At 38.0% G+C, this 25,556-nt stretch overlaps 1 protein-coding gene across 3 annotated transcripts in view; it reads left to right on the top strand.

Moving 5' to 3' along the window:
- LOC142322956 (uncharacterized) overlaps positions 1–25,556 on the top strand; it is a 204,600-nt gene that overhangs the window by 63,480 nt on the left and 115,564 nt on the right. For all 3 annotated transcript variants that reach the window (XM_075362068.1, XM_075362061.1, XM_075362052.1), the window contains 3 exons: positions 1,635–1,676; positions 14,544–14,591; positions 23,512–23,550. In XM_075362068.1, the coding sequence (XP_075218183.1) occupies positions 1,635–1,676; positions 14,544–14,591; positions 23,512–23,550 (129 nt within the window). The remainder of the gene's footprint in view (positions 1–1,634; positions 1,677–14,543; positions 14,592–23,511; positions 23,551–25,556) is intronic.

Here is a 25,556-nt window from a genome sequence, read left to right as displayed (position 1 = left end):
AAAACAAAAATTCTTATCAATAATTTTATTTAAGAATTTAAATGTTACTGCGAAAGTAACTCAAAACAGTTGTGTGTGGGAGAGTCCTGAAAAGTGCTGACAGGGCGCGCCTGAATATCAGGCCGCGGGTAACCGATTGACAAGTGCAGATTCTCTAGTTCCTAAATCCACCGTTTTAATGTCGGAGTGCATGACGGGAAGGTTCTGGTATAATAACAAAACATCTTAAGATTTTCTTCAGTCACGCCCCAAAACTCGTAAGGTCAACATCGTCGCCGCTGCGCAGCTGCTGCCAGCCCCGACTCACAGTACACGACCCACGACGAGGATCTCGTTCACAACGACCAGGATCGTCTTTGGGTAAGTCTATATTTTATTTTCACACACAACACAAACATATATATTTTATATATGTTAGATGTTGAGGTTAGGTTTACATGATACCAGCGCTCCTAGTAGCAAACAGGAGTTCTATCTTGAGGTTAACTTGCACTGACAATAGCGCTCCTAGAGGAAGGCGGATCCAAGATTGAGGTTAGATTGCCTAGACGCTTGCCTCCTATATATTAATATATTTGTCTGTTTAATTTAATTTTTTTTAATTTTATTTATTAAATTTACACAAACACACGCGCACCTACGCACACACATTAAAATAATTGTTTATTTGAATAAACTTTTCAATATATTTCATCTATTATCAAAAGAGTTTAACTAAAATTAGAGGAGAATGGACATTTGAAATTGTATAAGACACCTGTCTCAGGAGAGACAACCGTATAATAATGATAAAAAAACTGTATGTGAAGTTTTCAAATACGAGTTAATTAATGGTATTATTTTTTACACTAATTATGGCACTATAAATGTACCTTTAATAACTGATGTTACACAAAGTGACTTAATATTAATCTGTGGATTTCTCTATTGTTTTAAATTGTTATTGGTAAGCGACTCTTCTTTGGAACTTTTCTAAATTTAAATACAAATACTTTCATTATTCAGAGTACTTTAAAACTAAGCTTACGTTTCCTTCTTCAATATTTTTTCTGAAAAATTAAATTTCCTCAACAATTTTTTATATAATTGTTTTTAATTTCGATTTTTTTTTTAATTTGGGAAGGTAAATCGTTTATCAATGCTTCAATATATAAAAATATTCATACTGATCTTTCTTTACAGACAATATATTACTAATCCTTTGTGATTTGCATAGAAAAATGTACAATATTAAATAACGTATTAGACCAGTCAAAATTAATATATGTTATAATAATAAATTAAATAATTGGATTAATTTCAATGCCTGTTTTTTTTAAATTAATTTCGATGTTTGCTACAAAGAATACCGTATAAAATATTGTAATCAAATAAAATTTGATTTTACCTTTTAGAAGTTAATACTAGTAATATTTTAAACTGAGCATACCGTATTAACCAGATAGGAGATAATATTTTTGAATTATTTATTCTGAATTTTTTTTAGACTAACTGTATTTAAATATTAAAAATAATTGTATATACCTCTTTTATTCACATTTGTATTTTGAGTATAAAATATATCCGGTTTTAAATTAACTTTTTGTATTTAATTAAAATAGTAATTTAATAAATTTTTCAAATATTTTTTTCAGTGATAAACCTTCACTACTATCTGGAACTTCAACTGATATCACGTAAGTATAAGTTTTATTCTTTACATTTTGATACATAATTAGAATTAATTCAGATTAAATTTAAAATTTCTTTTTACAGATTCAATAAATTGTTTCTTATTTTTGAAGAAAGTTTTTTATTATTTACTAAAATTGTACAACTTAATTATTGAAGTGTACAAAAAATTGTTTATTTAAAAAAATTATTTTCCTTTCTCCTTTTATTGCGGGCATGCGTAAGTCCTTTTTATACGTATATGCTAACAACTTTAATGGGTGGAAGAGCATAAGGTGTATAGTGACATTATTGTCACCTTTCTTGTATTTGAGGTAAGAAATCTCTTGTCAATATAAATAAAAAAGGTATTCGCTATTCGATATTATAAGAATTCAGAAGTTAAAATATACGCCAAACATGCAATAAAAGCCATATCGATCTTCCAAGGAAATGGCTAATTTCAAAGTGAAAATTTACAAAACTTCCAACTTCTCTATTTGAATCTTTAGGGATCCAAAAATGATACATAAATTTACTTAATTTTTCGTAAAGAAGTGAAGTATTTCTCTGAAGATATATTACGTCTTGATTAGATATTCAAAAATATTAACTTCGGTTAAGGAAAACCATCGGGTTTCAAAAAAAAAAAAAAAATTTCAATTAAAATTCCTACCTTTATTTTGCAGACACGTTTATCTTATTTATTTTTTTTCCTTTTGTGGTCAGTGCCGTCTTCTCTTTTTATCATCCAGCAGTAGTCATTCATCATAGATTCATCCCATCTGCCTTGGTAACGTTGTTCTATCTGCAATATATCTTGGTGGAACCTTTCTGCTATTTTGTCGCTAGTGTCATCCGAATTTAAAGGGAAAAAGTACTGAGATTGTAAAATAAGAATTTTGAATGACATTTTGCAGCCTAAATTTTTGTAGTCACTAAGAGTTCATTTATAAGATGATCACACGGTTTTCAGATTTTTTGTTTCCAATAAAACCAGTAACGACATCTTTGAATGACTTTTGTGCTGCTTGTTCGTTTGGATTCAGTATGCTGTCAAATATATTTTCACGAATTCATTTTCCTATTTGTGGCCCGATGAATATTCCTTCTTTTCATTTGGCTTCACTTAATCGTGAAAAAACCTCAGCTAAATATTTAAAGTTATCTCCATCTTTATGTAACGCTTCTACAAAATTCTTCATCGGGCCTTTTTTTATATGCAGACGTGGTAAAACAATATGATCTGCTTCGACAAGGGGGATATTGAAAACATTTTCTTTTTTGGAGCTAAACTGAATTCTTTTTGGTCATTCTTTAACTGCGTAGTGGTTATCTGTAGTCCGACTATCCCACAATTACAAGAAATACATATATTTTGTAAGGCCACTCTAGAGACCGAGAAGAAGCCCTATCGCTTTCAGGCCAGCGATGAATCGCCACGAGTGTTCAACAAATTTAATAGATTTAAAAATGTTTTATATACTTTCATATGTTTCTTTCATTCCTACAGCATGTGCTACCGGCATATAATAAAACTTATTCGAATTATGCAACATCGCTGCCTTTAACCTTCTTTTTGATGAGTTTATAAATAAACGGCATCATGAAATTTTTATCATGAAAAACATATTCAATGTCCAGTCCAGAAATTAACCCTCGGCAGGAACAAATTAAACCATCTCTGCTAAAGTATTTCAGTAAATTTTCATTTGGATTTCTATGTACGGAAATTTTAATTTACTTGTTTAATAAATTCCATTCTTTAAAACGTGAACCCAGGAGTTCTGCCTATAGTTTCAACAAATACAAATCATGAATTAGGTCGCTCAGTTCTGCTTGTGTGATGTATCAGGTTTATTTGATTCTTTTGGAATGTAATTAATATCTATTGAAGTTGAAGATTCATCAATTTAGCTTTCTGGGGAATCTGAAATTTCTTCCGAAGAAGTTGCAGCGATCGAAATGGGTAAATCAACACCATGAAGTACCGGTCTCATAGCTGAACAAACATTTGATTATGTAATAGTGATTTGTTTGTATTTTTTGTTTTTGTTATAGATGAGTCTGAGAAATGCCATTTACTCATCCCCCATAAATGGGGGAGTGTCGCTCTCGCACGGCTTCGGCTAGATGTTATAAAGAGCCTATGTGTACCTGCACCCTACCTACTAAAACTCATATCTCATCTTTTCTCCTCCTCCCGGGTCGGTACTGCAGTTTAAGCATTGCGCGGGCCCAGGAGGTGCCTTTAGGGTCCAGGGATCCAGAGTCCCACTGCTTCATCACCGTCGCTCATCCGCACAAGTGCAGACGCACGACGGATCCACAGGGTGCTGTCCTTCGCCCCTTCACCTTCAAGTCACTTTCTTCGCCTGAGTCTCAGATCTTGTGTATGGAACTCTGATTCCTTGCTGGTGATCTTCAGTCCTTTTACTGATCCGGGTCCTGAATCAGGCTCTATCTCATTCTCTAGCTTCTTTCGCTTTAGTTTTCAGGATTCTAGTAGCTAGGTGTACTACCTTGTCCCATTCCGTTCTTCCTGTCAACATGTATGGAACTGTTTCTTCCGGAGAAAGCCAGCAGAGCCCGACATGTTGTCTTACCACATCCCACCGCTGGCACTGGTAGATGGTGTGCTTAATGGTATCCTCAAGACCGCAGTACCTGCATAGAGGAGACACTCTCCTGCTAAATCGATGCAGGTAGGCTTCAAATTCGCCATGTCCAGAAAGGAGCTGGGTTATATAGAAACCAACCTCACCCAGTCCTCTCTGCACCCATACATATATTCTTGGAATTAATTTACGCGTCCATACACCAGTAGGTGAGGTGTTCCAGGCCTCCTACCACTCGGCTAGAAGTAATTCCTTAGCCTCGGTCTTAGTCATACCAAGATAAACCCGCCGGAGCATCAATGCACGCAGCCGCACCGGGGGAATCCCTGACATGACCTCAATAGCGTTTCGCGAAACCGTGCGGTATGCGGCCGCAATGTTCAACGCATCACGTATTTGAAGTGATGATACTTTATCTGCATTGCTTTTCTTTTCAAGGGCCTCTACCCACGCAGGGACGGCATAAAATATGATAGAAGAAGCCACCGTCAGTATTATACATCGTCTAGAAGCATGAGGATCTCTGTGGTTACGCATAACTTACTGAGATTATTAACAACGGTCTCAGCACGTCCCAAGGTCTGCTGAAGGTGGACGTTGTACTTTCGGCTCCTCTCTAACCACATGCCGAGGTACTTAACGCAGCCCGACGTGGGAATACTGGTCCCAGCAACATTAATTTGCATTTCTCGCACACTTCTTCTCCTGACCAACGCTACTACGGAGGTTTTATTAGGTGCTAACTGTAGTCCTCTCACCTCAAACCAACAACTTATTCGCCGGACCGCATTATTGGCTACTTCCTCCACTTCTTCTTCAGTGTGTCCGGCCAAGAGGAGGCCAAATCATCTGCATATGCAACAAGTTCAACATCAAACTCAAGTCTCAAAAGCCCATAAAAAGCAAAGTCCCACAGGAGTGGGCCGAACCGATCCCTGCGGAACCCCACCAAACACGTCAAAAACCAACACACCTTCTTCTGTGGGGGTTTTAAGCCTTCTGCAATGTAGGTAACTGTTAATTATGCCAAGGAGATATCCACTTATATTCTTCTCTCTCAGGACATCAATAATCGTCGGCCACTGGAGACTACCAAAGGCGCTCCTGACGTCTAGGAGGACCACTAATGGGATCCTCCGTCGACGCCCAGTGCCATTACTTCGATCTCTAGCCCATTCAGTTACACGTTTTAACGCGTCAATTGTGGACATCCCCCTAACAAAACCATATTGATCAGGGGAAAGCCCACCCTTCGCTTCCACCTCGCACCAGAGCCTATCAGCGATAAGTCTCTCCAACAGCTTACCCTGGTACTGAGCAAGCATATCGGACGATATGAGACACCACTCTTAAGCATGTCTCTCTTCTTTGGCACCAGGACCAACCACGCTTCCTTCCAACAAGAAGGAAAGCGACAGCTGTTCAAAGCTGTATTATAGGCGCCCAGTTTGACCCAATGATGTTTTGTCACCATTAATTTAACGAGCGATCCAGGGACCTCGTCCAATCCCGGACTCTTATCTGCACTAATTTGTTTGGCCGCCAGTCTCAGCTCCTCAATGGAGAATCTTTGCTCATGCTCCGGGGCTATCTCATCCCACGGGCCTTTAGCTACTGGGAAAAGCTTCTCGACAACCCGAAGTGTTGTCTCTCGAGATAGAGGGGGTATGGGAGCGCCAAACTTGTTCATGACAATTTTATACGCACTCCCCCACGGATTAACGCCCAGATCTGCTACCAGCTCCGCCCAGGCTTTCGCCTTGGCTTCCTTAATGGGCGCACAAAGGGACTTTCTTGCTTGTCGGTATGCAACAAGTAACTCGTCTACATCATTAGAAGCTCTCCTCGTTGCTCTCTGAAGTTTCCTTCTTGCAGCGATTGTAGCTGCTCTCCTGGTAGCAATCTCATCAGTCCACCTGCGGACTTTTCTCTTTGCCGGCCCCTTAAGTCGTCCACCTCGACTGTACTCATCACACAGTACCTCCATAAGCACTTCAGGTGTGATCGTCCGAGCAGGGTCCAACCGATCAGCCACCCTGTCCACAAAACGTTTGGCCTGAAGTTCTGAGAGCCGCCACCTTTGACTACGGGCAGGAGTTCCCGACCTTCCACACTCTACCGTGAACATAATAGCCAAGTGGTCACTCGGCAGCTCTTCCTCAGAAATCCGCCAGTCCTTGATCCGATTGGCAATCCCATCAGAAGATGCGGTAACATTCACAAATGAGCCTCGCCCCTGCCAACGAAGGTGGGCGAGGACCCAGTATTATGCATCACAAGGCCAGCCGCATTAAACATAGCAGCAAGTATGTAGCCTCTTGGAGTAGATCTCATACCGCCTAACTCTCGACATTCGGAGTTATAATCTCCAGTAAGTACCACACGTTTCCTAGAACTGCGTCTCTAAGTCATCAATAAATTGTTGAATCCTCTCATTTCCAGAATTTGGGGAGTTGTAGCCTGAGACTAGGCTAAAGTTCGCAAGTTCTACCATCACAAAACCATTACATCTAGTAATACGAGATGTCGCATATCTATCCGACACATTGAGAATCGACGCATCAGAATCTATGTTCACTATCCATGGTAGCGAAGCCACTCTTCTCATATTGGGTTCAGACACCGTAAGGAAATCAACAGCTTGGTCTAACGCTGACCTCCCAATGAGATCGTGAGCTATGGTACTCCTGTTAGCGTTGATCTGCATTATTTTCATTTACGAGAGTGCCGGTAGTCCCTACTCCCAATCCAATGTCCGACCACACCACAAGCAACACATCTGGAGTGTGCAGAGCAATTCGCTTTTTGATGACCCTGACCACCGCAATTATAGCAATTATTACTCCTGTCAGGCCCTTTGCACTGAGAGGCGATGTGGCCACCCTCCCACCATCGGTAGCAATGGGTAGAAGACCTCCGCAAATCAACTCGGCAGGACAGCCAGCCCATCATTACTCCTGTCAGGCCCTTTGCACTGAGAGGCGATGTGGCCACCCTCCCAGCATCGGTAGCAATGGGTAGAAGACCTCCGCAAATCAACTCGGCAGGACAGCCAGCCCATCATTACTCCTGTCAGGCCCTTTGCACTGAGAGGCGATGTGGCCACCCTCCCAGCATCGGTAGCAATGGGTAGAAGACCTCCGCAAATCAACTCGGCAGGACTGCCAGCCCATCAGGATACGGGAGCCGGCAGTCAATTTGGCTGCCTCAGCAGACGACAGTATCACCGTCGCATGCTGGATCCTGCCAAAGGCAGGTCTCAATGAGGCAACCCTCGCAGTAAAGTCACCACCCAATTTCTTATTCACGGCCAACAGTACTTCTTCTTCAGTCGCCTCAGCGTCCAAATCTTTTACGTACACTATCGCCCTCGTGGTTGAGAGTTCTTTATCAATGAACTTGACGTCAGGAGTCTGAGCAGCAATCTTTTCCTTAAGGCTGGCAGTCGCCTTGTGTCCTTCAACCAGGCGGACTTCAATATCTTCACCGTGTCCTTGGCGTACTGAGAGTATACTCTTAGCCATAGCATCCCGAACAGAAGTTTTAACCTTGCGTAATAAATCAGCATAAGTCGTTCCTTCCTGTCTTACAATGAGAGTGGTAGCTCTAGGTTGATCACGTCTTACAGCAGACTTATTCGGTTCTACGGTGAGGTACAGCGTACAGTCAATCAACCGTTGTCTGGCCCAATACTCGAATGTCTTCTTAACGATTGCCCCTAGTTTCCCTTTAGTTGTAGAGAAAATCAACGGGCGATTCTCCACAGCATAAATCTTATTAAGACCCAGCAGAAGACTGTCGACGATGTCTTCACGTTCACTGCCCACTGCCAAAACAAAGGTATTGCCAACCGAAGTGAGTTCTTCACCTAGTATCTCTACAGAACCCACGCTGCGAATGACAGAACCAGGGGCTAAAGCACTCTTTTTGAGCTTCAGCCTCGCCACAGGCAGACCCCACAGACATGAGTCGCGAAGGGTGTCCGTTTACCTCCAGCAAGGTCCAGGATGTATACCTTGGGTTGGGAATCCTCCTTGTCAGGTAATCCCTTCTCCTCCGACACCCTTTCATAGGCCCCTGATTAGGCCATTTCCCAGTAAGCACTTGTTTAAACTCCTCAATGGTCCCGGACTTTAACATGCTCAGCAGTGTATCCAGATCAGTTCTCACCGTTTGCGTATATTTGTCAGACGTATTTTTCTTGACTTCCAAATCCTTAATGACTTCCTTAACATCCTTGGCAAGGTTAAGGATTCTGTTCACCGACAAAGTAATAGTCTTCTTAGTCGTGGGATGACTTTTACACAGATTCTGAAGTCCCTTTATCTCCTCAATTAATGTGTCAATCTCCGACGCAGCCTCCTCGCTCGAGCCCCTTAACAAGCACACCAGTCTTAGACAGATCAGCGGTACTAGTTGACGGCGTAATGACGGGTGATCTAATCGTTTTCTTAGATCTTCTAAAGGAAGCCTCAAATTCCATTTCTTCAGGAGGCTCGGCCATCCTAGAAAGGAGAGTTCATCAGATAATGAAAGAGGGCAAGATTCCTGAGAATTTGAGCCCCCACTCGATATATTTTGGTGGTGGGTCGGTGAGGGGGGATTCAGTGGAAGGTAAAATGTATTCCTCATTTTTACCTCAGGGGTAAAAAAAATTTTGCGGGTAAAATATGCGGTCGGGTATGGATCGCTTATATCCAAGAGGGATTTGTGATTGGGGGTAAGGATATGGAGTTATAAGGGAAAGAAGTTCCCCGGCCAAATCAGTAACGCTGTGGGACTTTGAAAAAATTCTGTATTCATCAGCTCAGAAAAATTTTCAAAGTTCTTATTTACCAGAAAGTTAATGACTTATTCTTCCTGCAGCGACTTGTCGATCGACTTGGAATAGTATTCACCAAGTTGGTTATGTAGAACCAACTTCAATGTATTTCTTATGGGAAATACAAACCCGAAGAAAAAATAAAAAAAGCGGTATTAATCCATGTCCAAACTTCACGAAAATTGACACGCAGGTTCACAGTTCACTAACCAACAATGTACAACCAACAAACCAAACAAGAAACGCCAAAAAATCGAACTAAATAGCAGAGCGGAACAACAATAGGTCTACTCCCTATCAGTACTCCAACACGACTTTTGTTTGTATTAAAACCAGTAACATTTGTTAAGCAAAAATAGCTGGTATCGTAATGGTTAGTAGACTCTCACCAAATCGTTGGTACACCAAAAGGCAAATGCTCTTTATTTTCCTTTTAACCACCGGTCACAATTTAAGGAGTGCCCAGCGCAGAGCCTTAATTGTACGCACTGTTTTTTTTTTCAAACAACTCCTCCGAGGCTACCACCGTATTGGGAAAAGCTTTCCCAATCGATTTAATGGTTAAAGTTCGGGAAGCCACGTTGAAGTGGCAAAGTGCAAAGAGGCAGGGAAGCCGAGGTATAAGTGATACGATTTCGAGTCAGGCCACTACTGGAGCGGAACGGTGATCACAATGCACCAGATCTAAATTTTGTTCAGTATCCCATCTCCCGCCTGCGGAAGAGGCTGTAGAACCTCGCGATGGAAGCATGGCCGCTGGAATGGGACACCCGATTAAGGGAAGATCCCTGTACAAGTTTATACAGGCTCTGGAAGGATAGTATGCCTCGAGCTCGTTTTTAAGGGCAACGGGTTCCCGGGTGCTCACCAACCACGCTAACTTGGACCAATAACTTATTCGGTTCCACCTGGCAGCTGATGAGCTGTGCGTCTGTGGGGAGGTCCAGTCAAATGAACACCTGATATTTGACTTCCCTGCTCTTGGAGGAGCCAGAGATCGGGACACCCTGGAACTTAGAGGTCAAAGGGATAATTGGCCACTCACAAGCGGCGAGTCAACGTGGCGGGAGCCACATTTTTGGATTGTGTGAGTTCCTAGATACGGTTACATTGTCCAACCTGCATCCTTAGATTACTTAAGGGAAAGACTCTTACCGCATCGCCGTGGGAACCTAACTCTGAGCATGGCTGACCACCAGCCAGTTATTATGGCTCCAAGCGCTATAAAACGTCTTAACGGTATAAATTTATTTATTGAAGTTTATATATTTTTAGTATTTGACGGGGTGCGCCTACCCATTTTAATTATATATGACAAATGTGCGGTTGGGACAAGTAAGGTAGTTAGTTTATGGCATCGTGCTTAGTCCGCTCACTCTATTAGGTAAGCTCTAGGAGCTATTTAGAACACTCGTCGCTAAACTGTTTCGAGCCTCAGTAGCCGTCTGTGGCAAAGACATTCGGTCTTATGCTTTAGGGTTAGTGAATGGGATGGTGGCGGGAGAAATACCAAGCAAACCAATACCTACTCTCTTTATTGACGACGCAAATTTAAATGGACTTGAAAATTCTACGTTAACGGTTCAAAAATTATTCTTCGAGTGGATTGTAGCCATCTAATTTCAAACAGCTGTAAAACAGTTGTATTGTAGACGTAATATTACTAAAGTAGGCATAAAATTGATAATTGCGGGGATAGAATTCCCAATAAAGATAATGACGATATTTCTGTTACCCGAAAAGTTAAATTTCTGTGGTTGTAGCAAATAACAAATTTTCTTGGAATGATCAAAACGATTTCCTTTGCTATAAAACCAGACTCTATCATTTTACTCTTAAGCACCTTAATAAAACACTAAGCTTGTATGCTTATCTATATTTCAGCGAAAAGTATAACAACACAGCCTAGGATTCGGTCAAAAAGTCACAACTAGTTTTCAAAATGCAAAACTTGATATGTTACCATTACGCCGGCACCTGTGAATATAAATCAGTATTTGAAAAATAAGTTAAAGCATTTCCTAAATTTAACTTTTAAATATTTAATTGTTGAAAAGTCACCGATGAATTGTCATAACATTAACAAATGAGTTTTTATTTGTCTTCAGTCATTTGACTGGTTTGATGCAGCTCTCCAAGATCCCCTATCTAGTGCTAGTCGTTGTTTTCAGTATAACCCCTACATCATACATCCCTAACAATTTGTGTTACATATTCCAAACGTGGCCTGCCCACACAGTTTTTTCGTTCTACCTGTCCTTCCAATATTAAAGCGACTATTCCAGGATGCCTTAGTATGTGGCCTATAAGTCTGTCTCTTCTTTTAACTATATTTTTCCAAATGCTTCTTTCTTCATCTATTTGCCGCAATACCCCTTCATTTGTCACTTTATCCACCCATCTGATTTTTAACATTCTCCTATAGCACCACATTTCAAAAGCTTCTAATCTTTTCTTCTCAGACACTCAGATTGTCCAAGCTTCACTTCCATATAAAGCGACACTCCAGAAATATACTTTCAAAAATCTTTTCCTGACATTTAAATTAATTTTTGATGTTAACAATTTATATTTCTGACTGAAGGCTCATTTAGCTTGTGCTATTCGGCATTTTATATCGCTCCTGCTTCGTCCATCTTTAGTAATTCTATTTCCCAAATAACAAAATTCTTCTACCTCCATAATCTTTTCTCCTGCTATTTTCACATTCATTGGTCCATCTTTGTTATTTCTAATACACTTCATTACTTTTGTGTTGTATTTGTTTATTTTCATGCGATAGTTCTTGCGTAGGACTTCATCTATGCCATTCATTGTTTCTTCTAAATCCTTTTTACTCTCGGCTAGAATTACTATATCATCAGCAATTCGTAGCATCTTTATCTTTTCACCTTGTACTGTTACTCCGAATCTAAATTGTTCTTTAACATCATTAACTGCTAGTTCCATGTAAAGATTAAAAAGTAACGGGGATAGGGAACATCCTTTTTGGACTCCCTTTCTTATTACGGCTTCTTTCTTATGTTCTTCGATTATTACTGTTGCTGTTTGGTTCCTGTACATGTTAGCAATTGTTCTTCTATCTCTGTATTTGAACCCTAATTTTTTTAAATGCTGAACATTTTTTTTCCAGTCTACGTTATCGAATGCCTTTTCTAGGTCTATAAACGCCAATTATGTTGGTTTGTTTTTCTTTAATGTTTCTTCTACTATTAATCTGAGGCCTAAAATTGCTTCCCTTGTCCTTATACTTTTCCTGAAACCAAATTGGTCTTCTCCTAACACTTCTTCCACTCTCCTCTCAATTCTTCTGTATAGAATTATACTAATAATACTAATTGATCTGTATTCTTCACATTTATCTGCCCCTGCTTTTTTTGGTATCATGACTATAACCCTTTTTTTGAAGTCTGACAGAACTTCCCCTTTTTCATAAATATTACACACCAGCTTGTATAATCTATCAATCGCTTCCTCACCTGCACTGCGCAGTAATTCTACAGGTATTCGGTCTATTCCAGGAGCCTTTCTGCCATTTAAATCTTTTAATGCTCTCTTAAATTCAGATCTCAGTATTGTTTCTCCCATTTCATCCTCCTCAACTTCCTCTTCTTCCTCAATAACACCATTTTCTAATTCATTTCCTCCGTATAACTCTTCAAATATATTCCACCCATCTATCGACTTTACCTTTCGTATTACATGTTGGTGTACCATCTTTGTTTAACACATTATTAGATTTTAATTTATGTACCCCAAAATTTTCCTTAACTTTCCTGTATGCTCCGTCTATTTTACCAATGTTCATTTCTCTTTCCACTTCTGAACACTTTTCTTTAATCCACTCTTCTTTCGCTAATTTGCACTTCCTGTTTATAGCATTTCTTAATTGTCGGTAGTTCCTTTTACTTTCTTCATCACTAGCATTCTTATATTTTCTACGTTCATCCCTCAGCTGCAATATATCGTCTGAAACCCAAGGTTTTCTACCAGTTCTCTTTATTCCGTCTAAGTTTGCTTCTGCTGATTTAAGAATTTCCTTTTTAACATTCTCCCATTCTTCTTCTACATTTTCTATCTTATCTTTTTTACTCAGACCTCTTGCGATGTCCTCCTCAAAAATCTTCTTTACCTCCTCTTCCTCAAGCTTCTCTAAATTCCACCGATTCATCTGATACCTTTTCTTCAGGTTTTTATACCCCAATCTACATTTCATTATCACCAAATTATGGTCGCTATCAATGTCTGCTCCAGGGTAAGTGCAGTCACCGAGTTGATTTCTAAATCTTTGCTTAAACCATGATATAATCTATCTGATACCTTGCAGTATCGCCTGGCTTTTTCCAAGTGTATATTCTTCTATTATGATTTTTAAATTTTGTGTTGACAATTACTAAATTATACTTCGTGCAAAACTCTATAAGTCTGTCCCCTCTTTCATTGCTTTTGCCCAACCCGTATTCACGTACTATATTTCCTTCCTTTCCCTTTCCAATGCTTGCATTCCAATCTCCAACTATTATTACATTTTCATCTCCTTTTACGTGTTTAATTGCTTCATCAATCTCTTCGTATACACACTCTACCTCATCATCATCATGGGCGCTTGTAAGCATATAGACGTTAACAATCGTTGTCGGTTTAGGTTTTGATTTTATCCTTATTACAATGATTCTATTGCTATGCGTTTTGAAATATTCTACTCTCTTCCCTATCTTCTTGTTCATTAAGAAACCTACTCCTGCCTGCCCATTATTTGAAGCTGAGTTTATTATTCTAAAATCACCTACCAAAAGTCGCCTTCCTCTTCCCACCGAACCTCACTTATTCCTATTACATCCACATTTATCCTATCCATTTCTCATTTCTCTTTTTAAATTTTCCAGCCTACCAACCTTTTTTAAACTTCTAACATTCCACGCTCCGACTCGTAGAATGTTATTTTTTACTTTTCTGGTGACCCCTTCCTTAGTAGTCCCCAACCGGAGATCCATACGGAGGACTAGTTTACCTCCGGAATATTTTACCAAGGAAGGCGTCTCCATCATTGCTATATGAAAATGCAGAGAGCCACATTTTCTTGGATAAAAAGCAGCTGTAGTTTTCCATTGCTTTCAGCTGCGCAGTACTCAGAGGACTGAGTGATGTTGATATGGCCGTTTAAGTCGTCCTGACTCACGTCCCTAACAACTACTTAAAGAGCTCCTCCCCTCTTTCAGGAATCATTCCTTAGTCCGGCTCTCTACAGATACCTCTCCGATATGGTTGCACCTTCGGTCCAGCTACTCTGTATCCCTGAGTACTCAAGCCCCCTCATCAACGGCAAGGTCTCATGATTCATAGAGGAGGAAATTAGTATTGGTTAAATATATTTTAAATTTATTAAATTAATTTTATTACTACCATAATAATTTACGAATAAAAGGGATTAAAAATATTTTTATAAATTTCAGAGTCCATTCTCGCATTAAAGAATTGGTAACGTCAATTAATTATAACAAGTAAGTGCAACCTAAATTTAATTGAAATATAAGCTTATATACTAAATTAGTTTTATGTGTTAATGGGGCGTGTGGGTACTTATTTGTAAAAAAGAGGGCAAATAAATATTAGAAATTTTTAAATACCATCTTAAAAAAAGTTTCGGGATGTCACATCAGTACGTGAATCGTTGGTCATTTTTATTCTGTTATTCACCGTTTAGAAAAGAACTCTAACTAGTATAACTTGTATAAACATTAAGAAAATGTGTTGATATGTAAAGATTAGAAAAATATTGAAGTATTAATGTTTGGTAGATTTTACAGTATATTGTTAACAGCAAACTTTTACACTTGAACGATTTCTAAAAGGCCTGACCATCGTCTGCAAAGTTTTCCTTTATCACTTCTTCCTAATTAATTCGATGATAATCATTCGTGATACTCTTTTTTCTCCGAAGTCTGTTGAAGTGTGAAAATAATTTTCTTTTATTATTACATATTTTCCCAATTTTCCTAATTTAGTCTTAGTCGTACGGTTTCGTTTTTTATCATCAAACGAGAAGGATCTTGAACATCGGTTAAACACGCAAGACTGAATCTTTCTTTTCTTGTGAACAGACACTGACCCAGTCTCATTTCCATAAAATTAAGCGAACCACTTGTTTATAAATACAGTATTAAAATTAAATTTCTCTCCTCGTTTTATTCCACAGGTTTCGTTTGAATTATGTCTCATGTACGACTAATTTAGTCAATTTATACTCAATCTTTGTGTTAAAGTTCATAAAATATTGTTTGTGCCTCATATCAACATTAAAAAACTGTATTTCCCTGAAATTACAAGCGCCGAGTAATCAAAATTATAAAGTTAAATTTAAGTTTTATATTAATTGTACAAATCAGTTTATATAAATATAGTTTCTGAGACGTTAAGAACAGACGAGCGGTACGGATCCAGGAAAAGAGGTAAACGTACGATTTATAGATATGGAAAAATACTAGATATTTGACCGAGTCCGGGATAAAATAAAGAAAAAGAATTAAAGATTGAAAGAGTAGATTGGAGAGATGAAAATTTACCAAAGAATTGCATCTGAATCATAAAACGGCTACATATTTGAGAATCTTTTATATTTAAAGGATTTTCAAACCGAGCGGTTTGAGTTTGTAAGAAAAGTTCTGCAAGGATGCGTGCCACCCACCACCGAACTCGGTTAATATGTATGTTAACCGAGTTAAATTTCTGGGAAATTTTTTATAATAAAAAAATTTCCCAGAAAAAAGTAAGATCAGAAAAAGAATAAATAGTATTTGCTTTGCGATCGACGTTGGATTTTTATTCAAATAATTTAATTAAACAGTATTCAGAAGATGATTTCAGAATATAGAATGAAAATGACTGTTAGGAAAATTACAAATAGCATGGATAAAAGACGATAAAATAACGAATATTTGCACAAGAGAAGGAAGAAATGAACAAGTAAAACAGTACAAATACCTGGGTATCATATTGATACGCGGCATCGATCTCGGTACAGAAGAATGAAAAGTAGGAATGAAAAAAAAACTAGAATAAAGATGGATAAAGAGATATTTAACAGAGTGAAATGGTTACTATGCGGTAAGATGGAGTTAGAATTAAGAAGCGTCTGTGAAGTATTCTGTTTGGATGTAAAGTTTTTACAATAATCAAAGGAAAAATAAAGGCTGGAGACATTAAAAATGTGAGCAGAGAGAACCGTACTGGAAAGACGTTTTCACGATCAGAGATTTCACAAATTCAACTACAATAACAAAAGTAAAACGGCAAAACCATTTGCCATAAAAGTATTTCATTATCCTGCATCGGGTACGGGAACCAGAAATTCACAGTAACTAACATCTGAAAAAACATGTGGTGTGACACGTTTCAATAATCGTTAATTCAAGACCAAACTGTAACTTTTCTGTAATACTTATTTTAATATTATAAACATTTAACCTTTTCATCCAAAATTTTATTTTATTTAAAGTAATTAATTCTCTATTCAAATGATATTTAATTAATATTTTTAATTCCATGTACTACTGTACAAATAAAAGACATCGTTTCAAATGAAATCGACAATTTTAACGGTTTATAAAAAAAATCAACTTTTATATGTAAAAACAGCAAGAAAAATAGTTTTACAGAGAGTATTTTTAAGTCGATACGATCGCTGTCTTTGGTATCTCTATTGATTATTGTGTCCGGAAAGATGGCACCTACTCCTTTGAAGAAAGCTGCCTGTGCTATTAAATTAGCGAATACAAACTTCGTTATTATCTTACGTCGGTTCGGATCAAAATATTGTGGCCTGTTTATAGCTCGATCCGGATATTGAGAGATTGACAGTTTAGAATGTTTATATAATTACAGTTTATTGCTTTAAAAACATAAATAAAACTAGACAAATCAGTAATACTGACAGTGGGAATATTATTATTAATAATAATAATAAGCGACTATAATAAAACAATTAATGAAAAATAGTAAGTAAATATTAATCATAATAATCACAATCACAATAATAATCAGAATAACAGTACTATTAATAATAGTAATAATATGAATACAAACAATATAAAATAAACCTCACAATAATGACAACAGTAAACAATAATATTGTAATATGTCAATATCAAGAAATAATCCTAAGTATCAATAGTAGTAATAACACACAAAACGGAATTTAAAGTGATCGTCAGGATTTATTCACAGGTAGATAGATAGATAATGAAAACCAGAATTCAATTCCATTGACAAAAGATATAGCATACCGCTAACCTTAACACTTTTAGTCACTAGTCTTGTATTAATACCAATAATACAGTAGATAAGACAAGTGTAAGGTTCAAGTGTAACGAATGAAATCCAGTTCATTATCTCTTTCACTTACAGTCCTACAATAACTCGACGAACCATTTCTTGTTTTCGTGTACGTGGAATTATTAGTGGCGTCACCTTGGTTGCATCGAACCTAATTCACACTAGAAATCAGCACCTTCACTATCCTCCTCGCAGAACGCTCTCGCTGACCGAAGTCCCGCAGACTCTCGTCTCACAGACTCACATCCCAGCCTCTCATCGCTGAACTGACTTCGTAACTTCTCGTTAGACCGGTTCGCAAAACTGATCTTTAACTGGTCTTCCACGGAGTATTTATACTCCCAGCCTCTTTACCTGCCGGACCGGACCCAACTCGAAGCGTGAGAACGATCGACCTTTCGTTCCCATACATTCCAAACCTTGGTCCGGTAGCTCTTCTCACGGTACAACCACTTCTTCATTGTGAGTCAGTGGACAGTATTACAAAAGATGATATTTAAACGGACCTGTTACCTTTACTAAAAGGATCTATTTTAGCCCTTTTCCGGATTCCTTCCATTATTATAATTTGTACTACTTTCTTCTTAATTGGCAGGAATCCGTTACTCAGGTCCGCTATATCGTTCTTGTTACAATATTATAAAGGGTTACCGACAAGGTAATCCATCTACAATAAAAAACAGAAAAGACAGGGCATCTGTAAAAAATTAAAATTGTGGCCGTGTCGAAGAATAAGTTGTTTGCGTTCTCCTCGTGTACCGACGTAGGTCAAGCGAATCGATTACATCACCAAGTTTAGAATTATAAATTCCGCAACCGACCGTACGCATAATTCTACGGAAAGGTTTGTTGAATTACAAATTTCTTTGCAAGACGTCGACGAGGAATGTGAATGTTTATTATGTTTTGGCGAAGAGTGTACGTTTCACATAAAAATATAGGGAACAGTACAGAAAGCTCCGGAGAAACTGCTTAACATATATGGGGTTCACGTGATGTTTCCCAAGAAAAGATGTACGAACCGATCTTTTTTCATAATCACAGAGTAATTGGAGGAATTTATCTTGACATATTAATGGCTTGACTCGAAGAAGAAACTGAGAATTCCAGTAGCCAAGTACGGATGGAGCATAGAGCTTCTCATCGATTGAATGTAGAAGTTAAAATATTTTCTGGATGAACACCTTCCAAGACGTTCTATTACCCGCGAAAACTAAATGCACGCCCACATAGGATCGATTATTAATATGAAAAAGCAAAATTAATCCACGATTGTCAGCTGTTGACCGTAATAGGGACTTGAGAACTTGGCAGTGGGACTAATGTTTCTAACACTACAGTTTGTAGAAAATTGTAGGCAGCGGGAAGGATTGCTCGGAAATCTAAAAAGAAACGTTTACTGATTCAGGTTATGAAGACAAAAAGACTTCAATGGGCAAAGGAACATAAAGCATGGACTATTGATATGTGGGAAAAAGTTATCTTTTCAGATGAAATTTATTTCTTTGTCCAATGCAGAAGAGTAGCTTATATTATTAAGTCAGAAGATGAGAAGACTACTACGACAGCACACCTGCAACAAGCTCCCAAATATACAGCCAAAAACGTGTTTTGGGGATGTTTTACTCATGAAGGGCAGTAGCAGTTATGCGTATGTACAGGATGATGAAGTCGGACCGATTCAATAACATATGCCAAAGGAAAATAGTTCCACTTACGCAGAAGAACCCAGAACTCATTTTCCAACAGGGCCCTGCACCATGTCTCACGTCAAAGAATGTAAAAGAATTCCTCAAAGACCAAAACAGTCAAGTGTTCTCGTGGTTAGGGAATTCCCCCGATCTGAAACTCATTGACAGTTTATGGGCCATACCAAAAATAAGACTTGAGAAAATTAACTGTAGCACAAAAACTGACCGTATTTGTTCAGTGATACAGGATTAGTTTCGAGATGAAGAAATCAAAAATCAATGTTCTACCTTAGTGGAATAAATGCCAAAGAGAATTAATACAATAACCAGAAATAAAGGAGGACACATAAACTATTTAATTTGAATGGGTTTGACTATTAAACATTTTTTCTTATAAAAAAAAAGTTTTCTGTTCAAAGTACTATGTTCGGATTATTCTGTGGAGTTTCATTAAAACCAAAGTTTTTGTCCCTCCCTCCCTTTCCTCTTTACATTCATGACTTAAAACAACGTTTCGCAAATGCTATCTGTATTATCGAGCGAGATAAGCTTCCACATTTTAAAACGAATTTAACTGCTGAGTAGGTAGCAGTTAAATTATATTAATCGTTAACTCCTTAAATATATAGATATGATTATTTAAATATTTGTATAAATATAGTGCATTACTTACAAACGCGATCGCAATGTACGCCGAACTATTATACCTTTATTCTGCCCCGAATGTAATGTTTGACGAAATATTTAATGTGTATCTTCTAAAACCAATGCGCTCGATAGGGAAACCCAAATAATTTTTCTATTGTTTCTATGTATAGTACCACTTAATATTCTTAGCTTCATTCTTTTATCTCTTGCTGACGCGTTTCGGAACCACTCCGTTGTCAATTTTATTTTGCTGATACTTTATGTTTCTGTTAATCTTTATACACCGTTTTGTCAAATCCTATCGCTATATTTGGCGTCGTGCCTTATCTGGCCTTCTTGCCCATTTGTTATTAACGGTTACATTTTTAATTTATTTTTAAAAAAACGGTTAGAATAAATAAAAGGTTACATTTAAAAAATTTTATTTTTCTATTTCCTGCTTTCAATAAATTGAGGTTCTTGAAAATGACTTCCGCTTGATTATTGATGTGTTCGATGACGATCGTTTTATTGTTAATTTGTAATTTAGAGATTTCTAGATTTTCTAAAATGTCATTCTTCTTCATTTAACACATTAGTGAATTAGTTTCGTCGGTTCTTCCTCTTTCATCGGGGTATATTCTTGTTTTATTAAATGCGTCGCATAATTAAAATCTTTTATTTTATTTTCTTGTTGACGCGTAAAAGAATGAAGCTTAGAAAAGTAAGCGGTACTCAACGAAGAAACTACAGAGATCTCAGCAGAAAATATAATAATATATTATCTTAACAACAATTTTAATTTTTGAATAGGTATTTGCAGATAGACATTGTTGAAAGACACCAGGAAATATTTTTAATATTTTGCTAAGAAACTTTAAAATCGAGCTAAACAAAGTGAAATACAAAAATAAGGCTCGTGCAGTGAAACTGCACGCAGTAGGCTCAATCAAATTACGGATGCAATACGTAAGACAATAAATTACTATTTACGAGCACGTAAGTAGTGCGCGTAAATAGTAATTTATTGTCTTACTTATTGCTACTTTGCAAAAAGTAAGATAATAATTTTTTTATAAAGGGGAGTCTCATTCTTTGAGATTTTTGCTGATCGGCGACCACACTGCTGTTTGTCTTCTTCTTCTGAAGCACGGTCCGAAATCAATGTTTCTTTGTGCTCACCTGCTCTACTTCCTTTCCTAGATGGGACTGTTTGCAGTGACTTCTATTGCAGTGATCGTAGGCCGATTATTATCTCTACGAGTGATACTTCTACGTTTACAAGGCCGCAGATTTACGCATATATTCGTAGATTTAATCGGTAGTATGACGTACACAGTGATGTGTTGGAACGACTGTAATTTTTCATCATTATTACTCGAAAACAGATCTACCTATTTGTCAAAATAATATGGGAAAACCTAAGCAGCCTCTTGTTTCACAGTCGTAAGATGTTTGCTATAGAGCGCTTCGAGTACGTCGGCGGAGCGCTGTGGAAATTTAATCATAGACCGTAGAATATGTTGTAGCATATCGCAAGGTTCACTCGACTTATCTTGTTTTTCTAGTCGCTAACGGCCAGTCGTGGAGCCGATATATCAGTAATACCTTTCGGATTACTCCGAGTTTAACCGTACGGAGGGAACTTTGTGGCCCTCGTCCTGCACTAACTTCTCGGGCCGATACGCAGTGTCATTCTGGTCACAGAACCTTACGTAATATCCGATACAGTAGCTGACCAAATTGGTACAGTTTTGTCAGACTTTGTCGTATTGTTGGAATTCAGAAGTAGAAGATAAAAATGGAAATGGAAATCTTTTTTTTTAGAAAATCAAGGGCGAGCTGACATTTCCTTTACATTTGATGAACTATTGTTTTCTTTAATACATTCTTGTGACGCTTCGCGTTCGCATAGGGATGACACTTTCTAATAAATTTAATTTAGAAAATGGGGTTCCATAGGGACATGTATTAACGTTACCTTAATTGCAGCAGCAATAAATGAAATAATGAAATACGGTAAGAAGCTTGTTTTAAAAGCAGGCTGTTGATTTTTCAATCTGTGTTCCTTCTAGTTCCTCGACCGCTGCCAAGAGGATATTACAAACTACGAATACAATATCTCAGTTTGAAATTTGGCCAAAATTTTCTACTTTTACTTTCTCCCCGGGGAATACAAAACTGACTTATTTTTCTCATCTTAGAGCACAACATAAACGCTGGTTACGGTTTGAAGTTTGCCGATTGAAATTTACTCAACCGTTAAGTTCTTAGGTTTGATATTCGACGAACGGTTAACGTGCATTTAACACTTAAATGAGCTGAAAGTTAAATGCATGGAACTTTACATATTCTAAGAATTTTCTCTAATTCTCGTCGGGGTGCTCACTGGATTTTCATGTTACGTTTTAATCGACATTTTCTTCGGTCGCCATCGATTACGGTCGTGCAGTATACTCCTCACCACGAAATGCCGGAATTAAAGAAGCAGCCTGAATACGTTGGATCGCCACGTTACTAGTGAGTTTGCTGTGTAGCTGTATGACATTAAGAAGACCCGTAATATTACTGTTCAAGATATCGTCTCGTTCTCGTTTGTTCAGATTCGATGAGAACACTGCAGGTGATAGAATACTTTATTCGAGACATTCTATCGTCTCAGAAATATGTTTGTCTGTTTCCTTAACCATCCACCGTAGTTTAAGGGTAACCTTTTGCCGGATTCCTAGGCGTGTAGGGGTATCCCTAATGAACTTGTGAATAAGGGGGCTAAAGATATCTGCACTCGGTCGACTTCTACAAATCGTGTCTCAATTTCGAATGACAACATTTTTCATCGCGTATCAAGTGGCAATATGGATGGACTACTGTAATCGATAACAAGTTTCGCCGTATTAGGGATACTGGAAAAACTCCAAGGCAGTAGCCTTGGAGTTTTTCCAGTCGAATTAAATCGCCAGGAATAAGTCGTGATTTATCTATTATGAAGCACGGACATACGAGACCCATTCATTGGTACTTAATGGAATCAACTCCGATATGCGAAAGAAGTGATGTCGCTTCAATATCGCACACATTGTCGCCGACCATGTACGTTACGCAGCATCGCGGCTTAATTTCAAATTATTTATTTTTATTCGCGGAGGGTTAACAAACGACAAAGTTATTTTATGTAATATACTTTGATAATTTTGTTTCTGAAACGTTTTATGTTTGCGATGCGTTTTTGTTGGTGGCAACTTTAAAGAATCTCTAATTGTTTTAATTATTTTACCTTCTTTGTCGTGTTTTGTGTTTATATTATGCACAGTTGGAGGCTTTATACCAGTACCGTACTCTATTTATTTTTTAGTTATGTGAAATTTTTGTTTTTTGTTTTAGCTCTCATTTATTTTTTTATTTACTTGTAAGTTCTCCTTGTTTATTTATATATTTTTATTATGTTTTATAAGCTTTTATTTTTAAGGTTATTTTGAGGACGTTAACAACATTTATCTGTTTTTCACCTCTTAAAAGAAAACAAAAAAAAATCATTTTCTCGCATACATTACACGCAGTAAATAATGTTATTTATTCTTATGGTATTCATTCATTTATGTTTATTTACAAATGATGGATGATTTTTTATCCTCTATACTCGACTGATATTCCTATAATACCCATCTCACTTTCAATATATCCCTCTGTGTGATCATCCTTTACAGATATAAAGATTGATTTTTTAATGCGAGAAAAGTCATTTTAATATAATTTCATGTTTTATTTTTTTCAGACATCCTTTTCCTCAACTAACGGTTTGTTACAATCGCGGGTAAGCAATATATTAAAACTTTATTAATTATTTTATCAAGTGATTTTTTTTTTAAATCCGGGTCCACCGTTAGGTATTGTTTCAGAGGATGAAATGAATGATTTGTGTAGCGTGTGGGAAAATGCCATGCCTGATAGGGATTCAAACCGGAATTTCCGGATGAAAGGCCGAGACGCTACCACTCGGAATAGGGAGGCCGGCTATATCAAGTGATCTGATGTATCCGCTCTTTTTCATTTCATTGTAAATTCTTTTTAAGAAACTGATTGACGTAGCACGCTGGTATATTACTATTACAGATTGCTTTTATTAAATGTTTTAAATAATTAATACCGTCCAAAGCTTCATCAGTGGAAAAGCTATTTCTCATAAACAAAATTACATAAACAAAATTAAATAAGTATATATACTTTCCACCTGCGTATTTATATGTTACAAAGCTGTACAGTATGATATGTAAGGGGAAATATAGTAATCGTTTAAATTTTGCATGTCGGGATTTTTTCAGATTTGATGTTTGATTAAAAAAGAGAAAAAAAACACAATTTTAGCGTTCCAGAAGGACGTATCGACGTATATCCCAACCCCGTACGAGAAGAGACCCACTTTGTGACGTTACCGGTCGCCACACCACACCCTCCATTCCAAGCCCTGAGGGGTTTTACCGGAAGTCATCTTTAAACCCTTTAACTGATTGCATCTCACAGTCATCACCCGGGCCTTGGTCGTGATGCCACGGGACAAACCCCACACCACCACCCGATCTCATCATGGCGTCTCGCGCGACATTACCAAGTCACAACCAGGACCGCCACCAGCGGAACGAAGCCACGCCCCGGTTGCAAGGGCTACCATACTCCGGCAATGCGGCCGCCCAACCAGCGGGAGCCCCAAATCGAATTACAAACATCACCAATGTAACAGTGGCACGATGCCAATGCGCCTACCTCCAACCAATTCAATGCCTAGGCCGGAACCCTAACCACCCAGGATCACATGAGCAGCTCGGAACTCTACTTTGTTACGCGAATCCCCTTCAATTAGCAGCAGTGCGTCATCAGCATAAGTGATGACACGAGAACCACATGGTAACCTCGAAAGCAACATGGAATCAAATTCTATAATCCAAAAAGAGGACTGAGAACACTGCCCTGAGGGTATCCTTTAGTTAAGGTTTTACGAACCTCTGAGTCGCCATCACGCAGGGAAACAGTCCGATGGGTGAAATAACTTGAGAGCACTTCTAATTCATTTCGTGTACATTTACGCTTCTGGATCTGAAACATGGCAGAGGGCCACCATAAATTATTAAATGCCCTGGATATGTCAAGAAAAATCTCTAATACATATTTGCATGAACTAGAGGAAGATATATCTTTTACCTTTAGTATGGCATCCTCATTGCTCTTGCCCGTTCGGAAACCATACTGGTTGTCAATTAGCAAATGATCAGTGACCAATCTAATATTAATTCGCAAATATAGGACCTTCTCAAAAACCTTACCAATCGCAGGCATGAGCATTAGTGGACGGTAAGATAAACTAACAGTTGGATTTGTCCAACTGTTGGAAGTCTCCACACTTCCAACACGCAGGAAAGTGGCCGGCGAAGAGCAACCTAATATACATTCTACTTAGAGGACCAACAAATACTGGAAGCGCTCGAACGAGGAGGTCCACTGTGATACATTCATATCAGGGGTCCTTGTGTCGTGCCATACTGCAAATCACCTTACTTACCTCAGACTCAGTGATCTCAGAAAATTTTAGGTCGGTTTCGAAAGTCGAGACTTCCCATCTCTCACGTCGATGGTATGAAACCTCACCCACCATAATGTCATCCGGGATGAAATCATTCAGCACAATATTACGGACACGGTCCTTATCAATTACCACACCCTCGCGGATCGACAAAGCTGACAAGAAGACATCTTTCCTACGCTTAATCTTTAAGGACACTGCAAAAAATGACCCAATTCCTATTCCCTTGTTCCTGTACGAAGGAA

This window comes from Lycorma delicatula, chromosome 1 (assembly GCF_047948215.1).
Source record: "Lycorma delicatula isolate Av1 chromosome 1, ASM4794821v1, whole genome shotgun sequence".
In the NCBI taxonomy this organism is placed as follows: Eukaryota; Metazoa; Arthropoda; class Insecta; order Hemiptera; family Fulgoridae; genus Lycorma; species Lycorma delicatula.
This window is presented reverse-complemented; position numbering and strand designations above follow the sequence as displayed.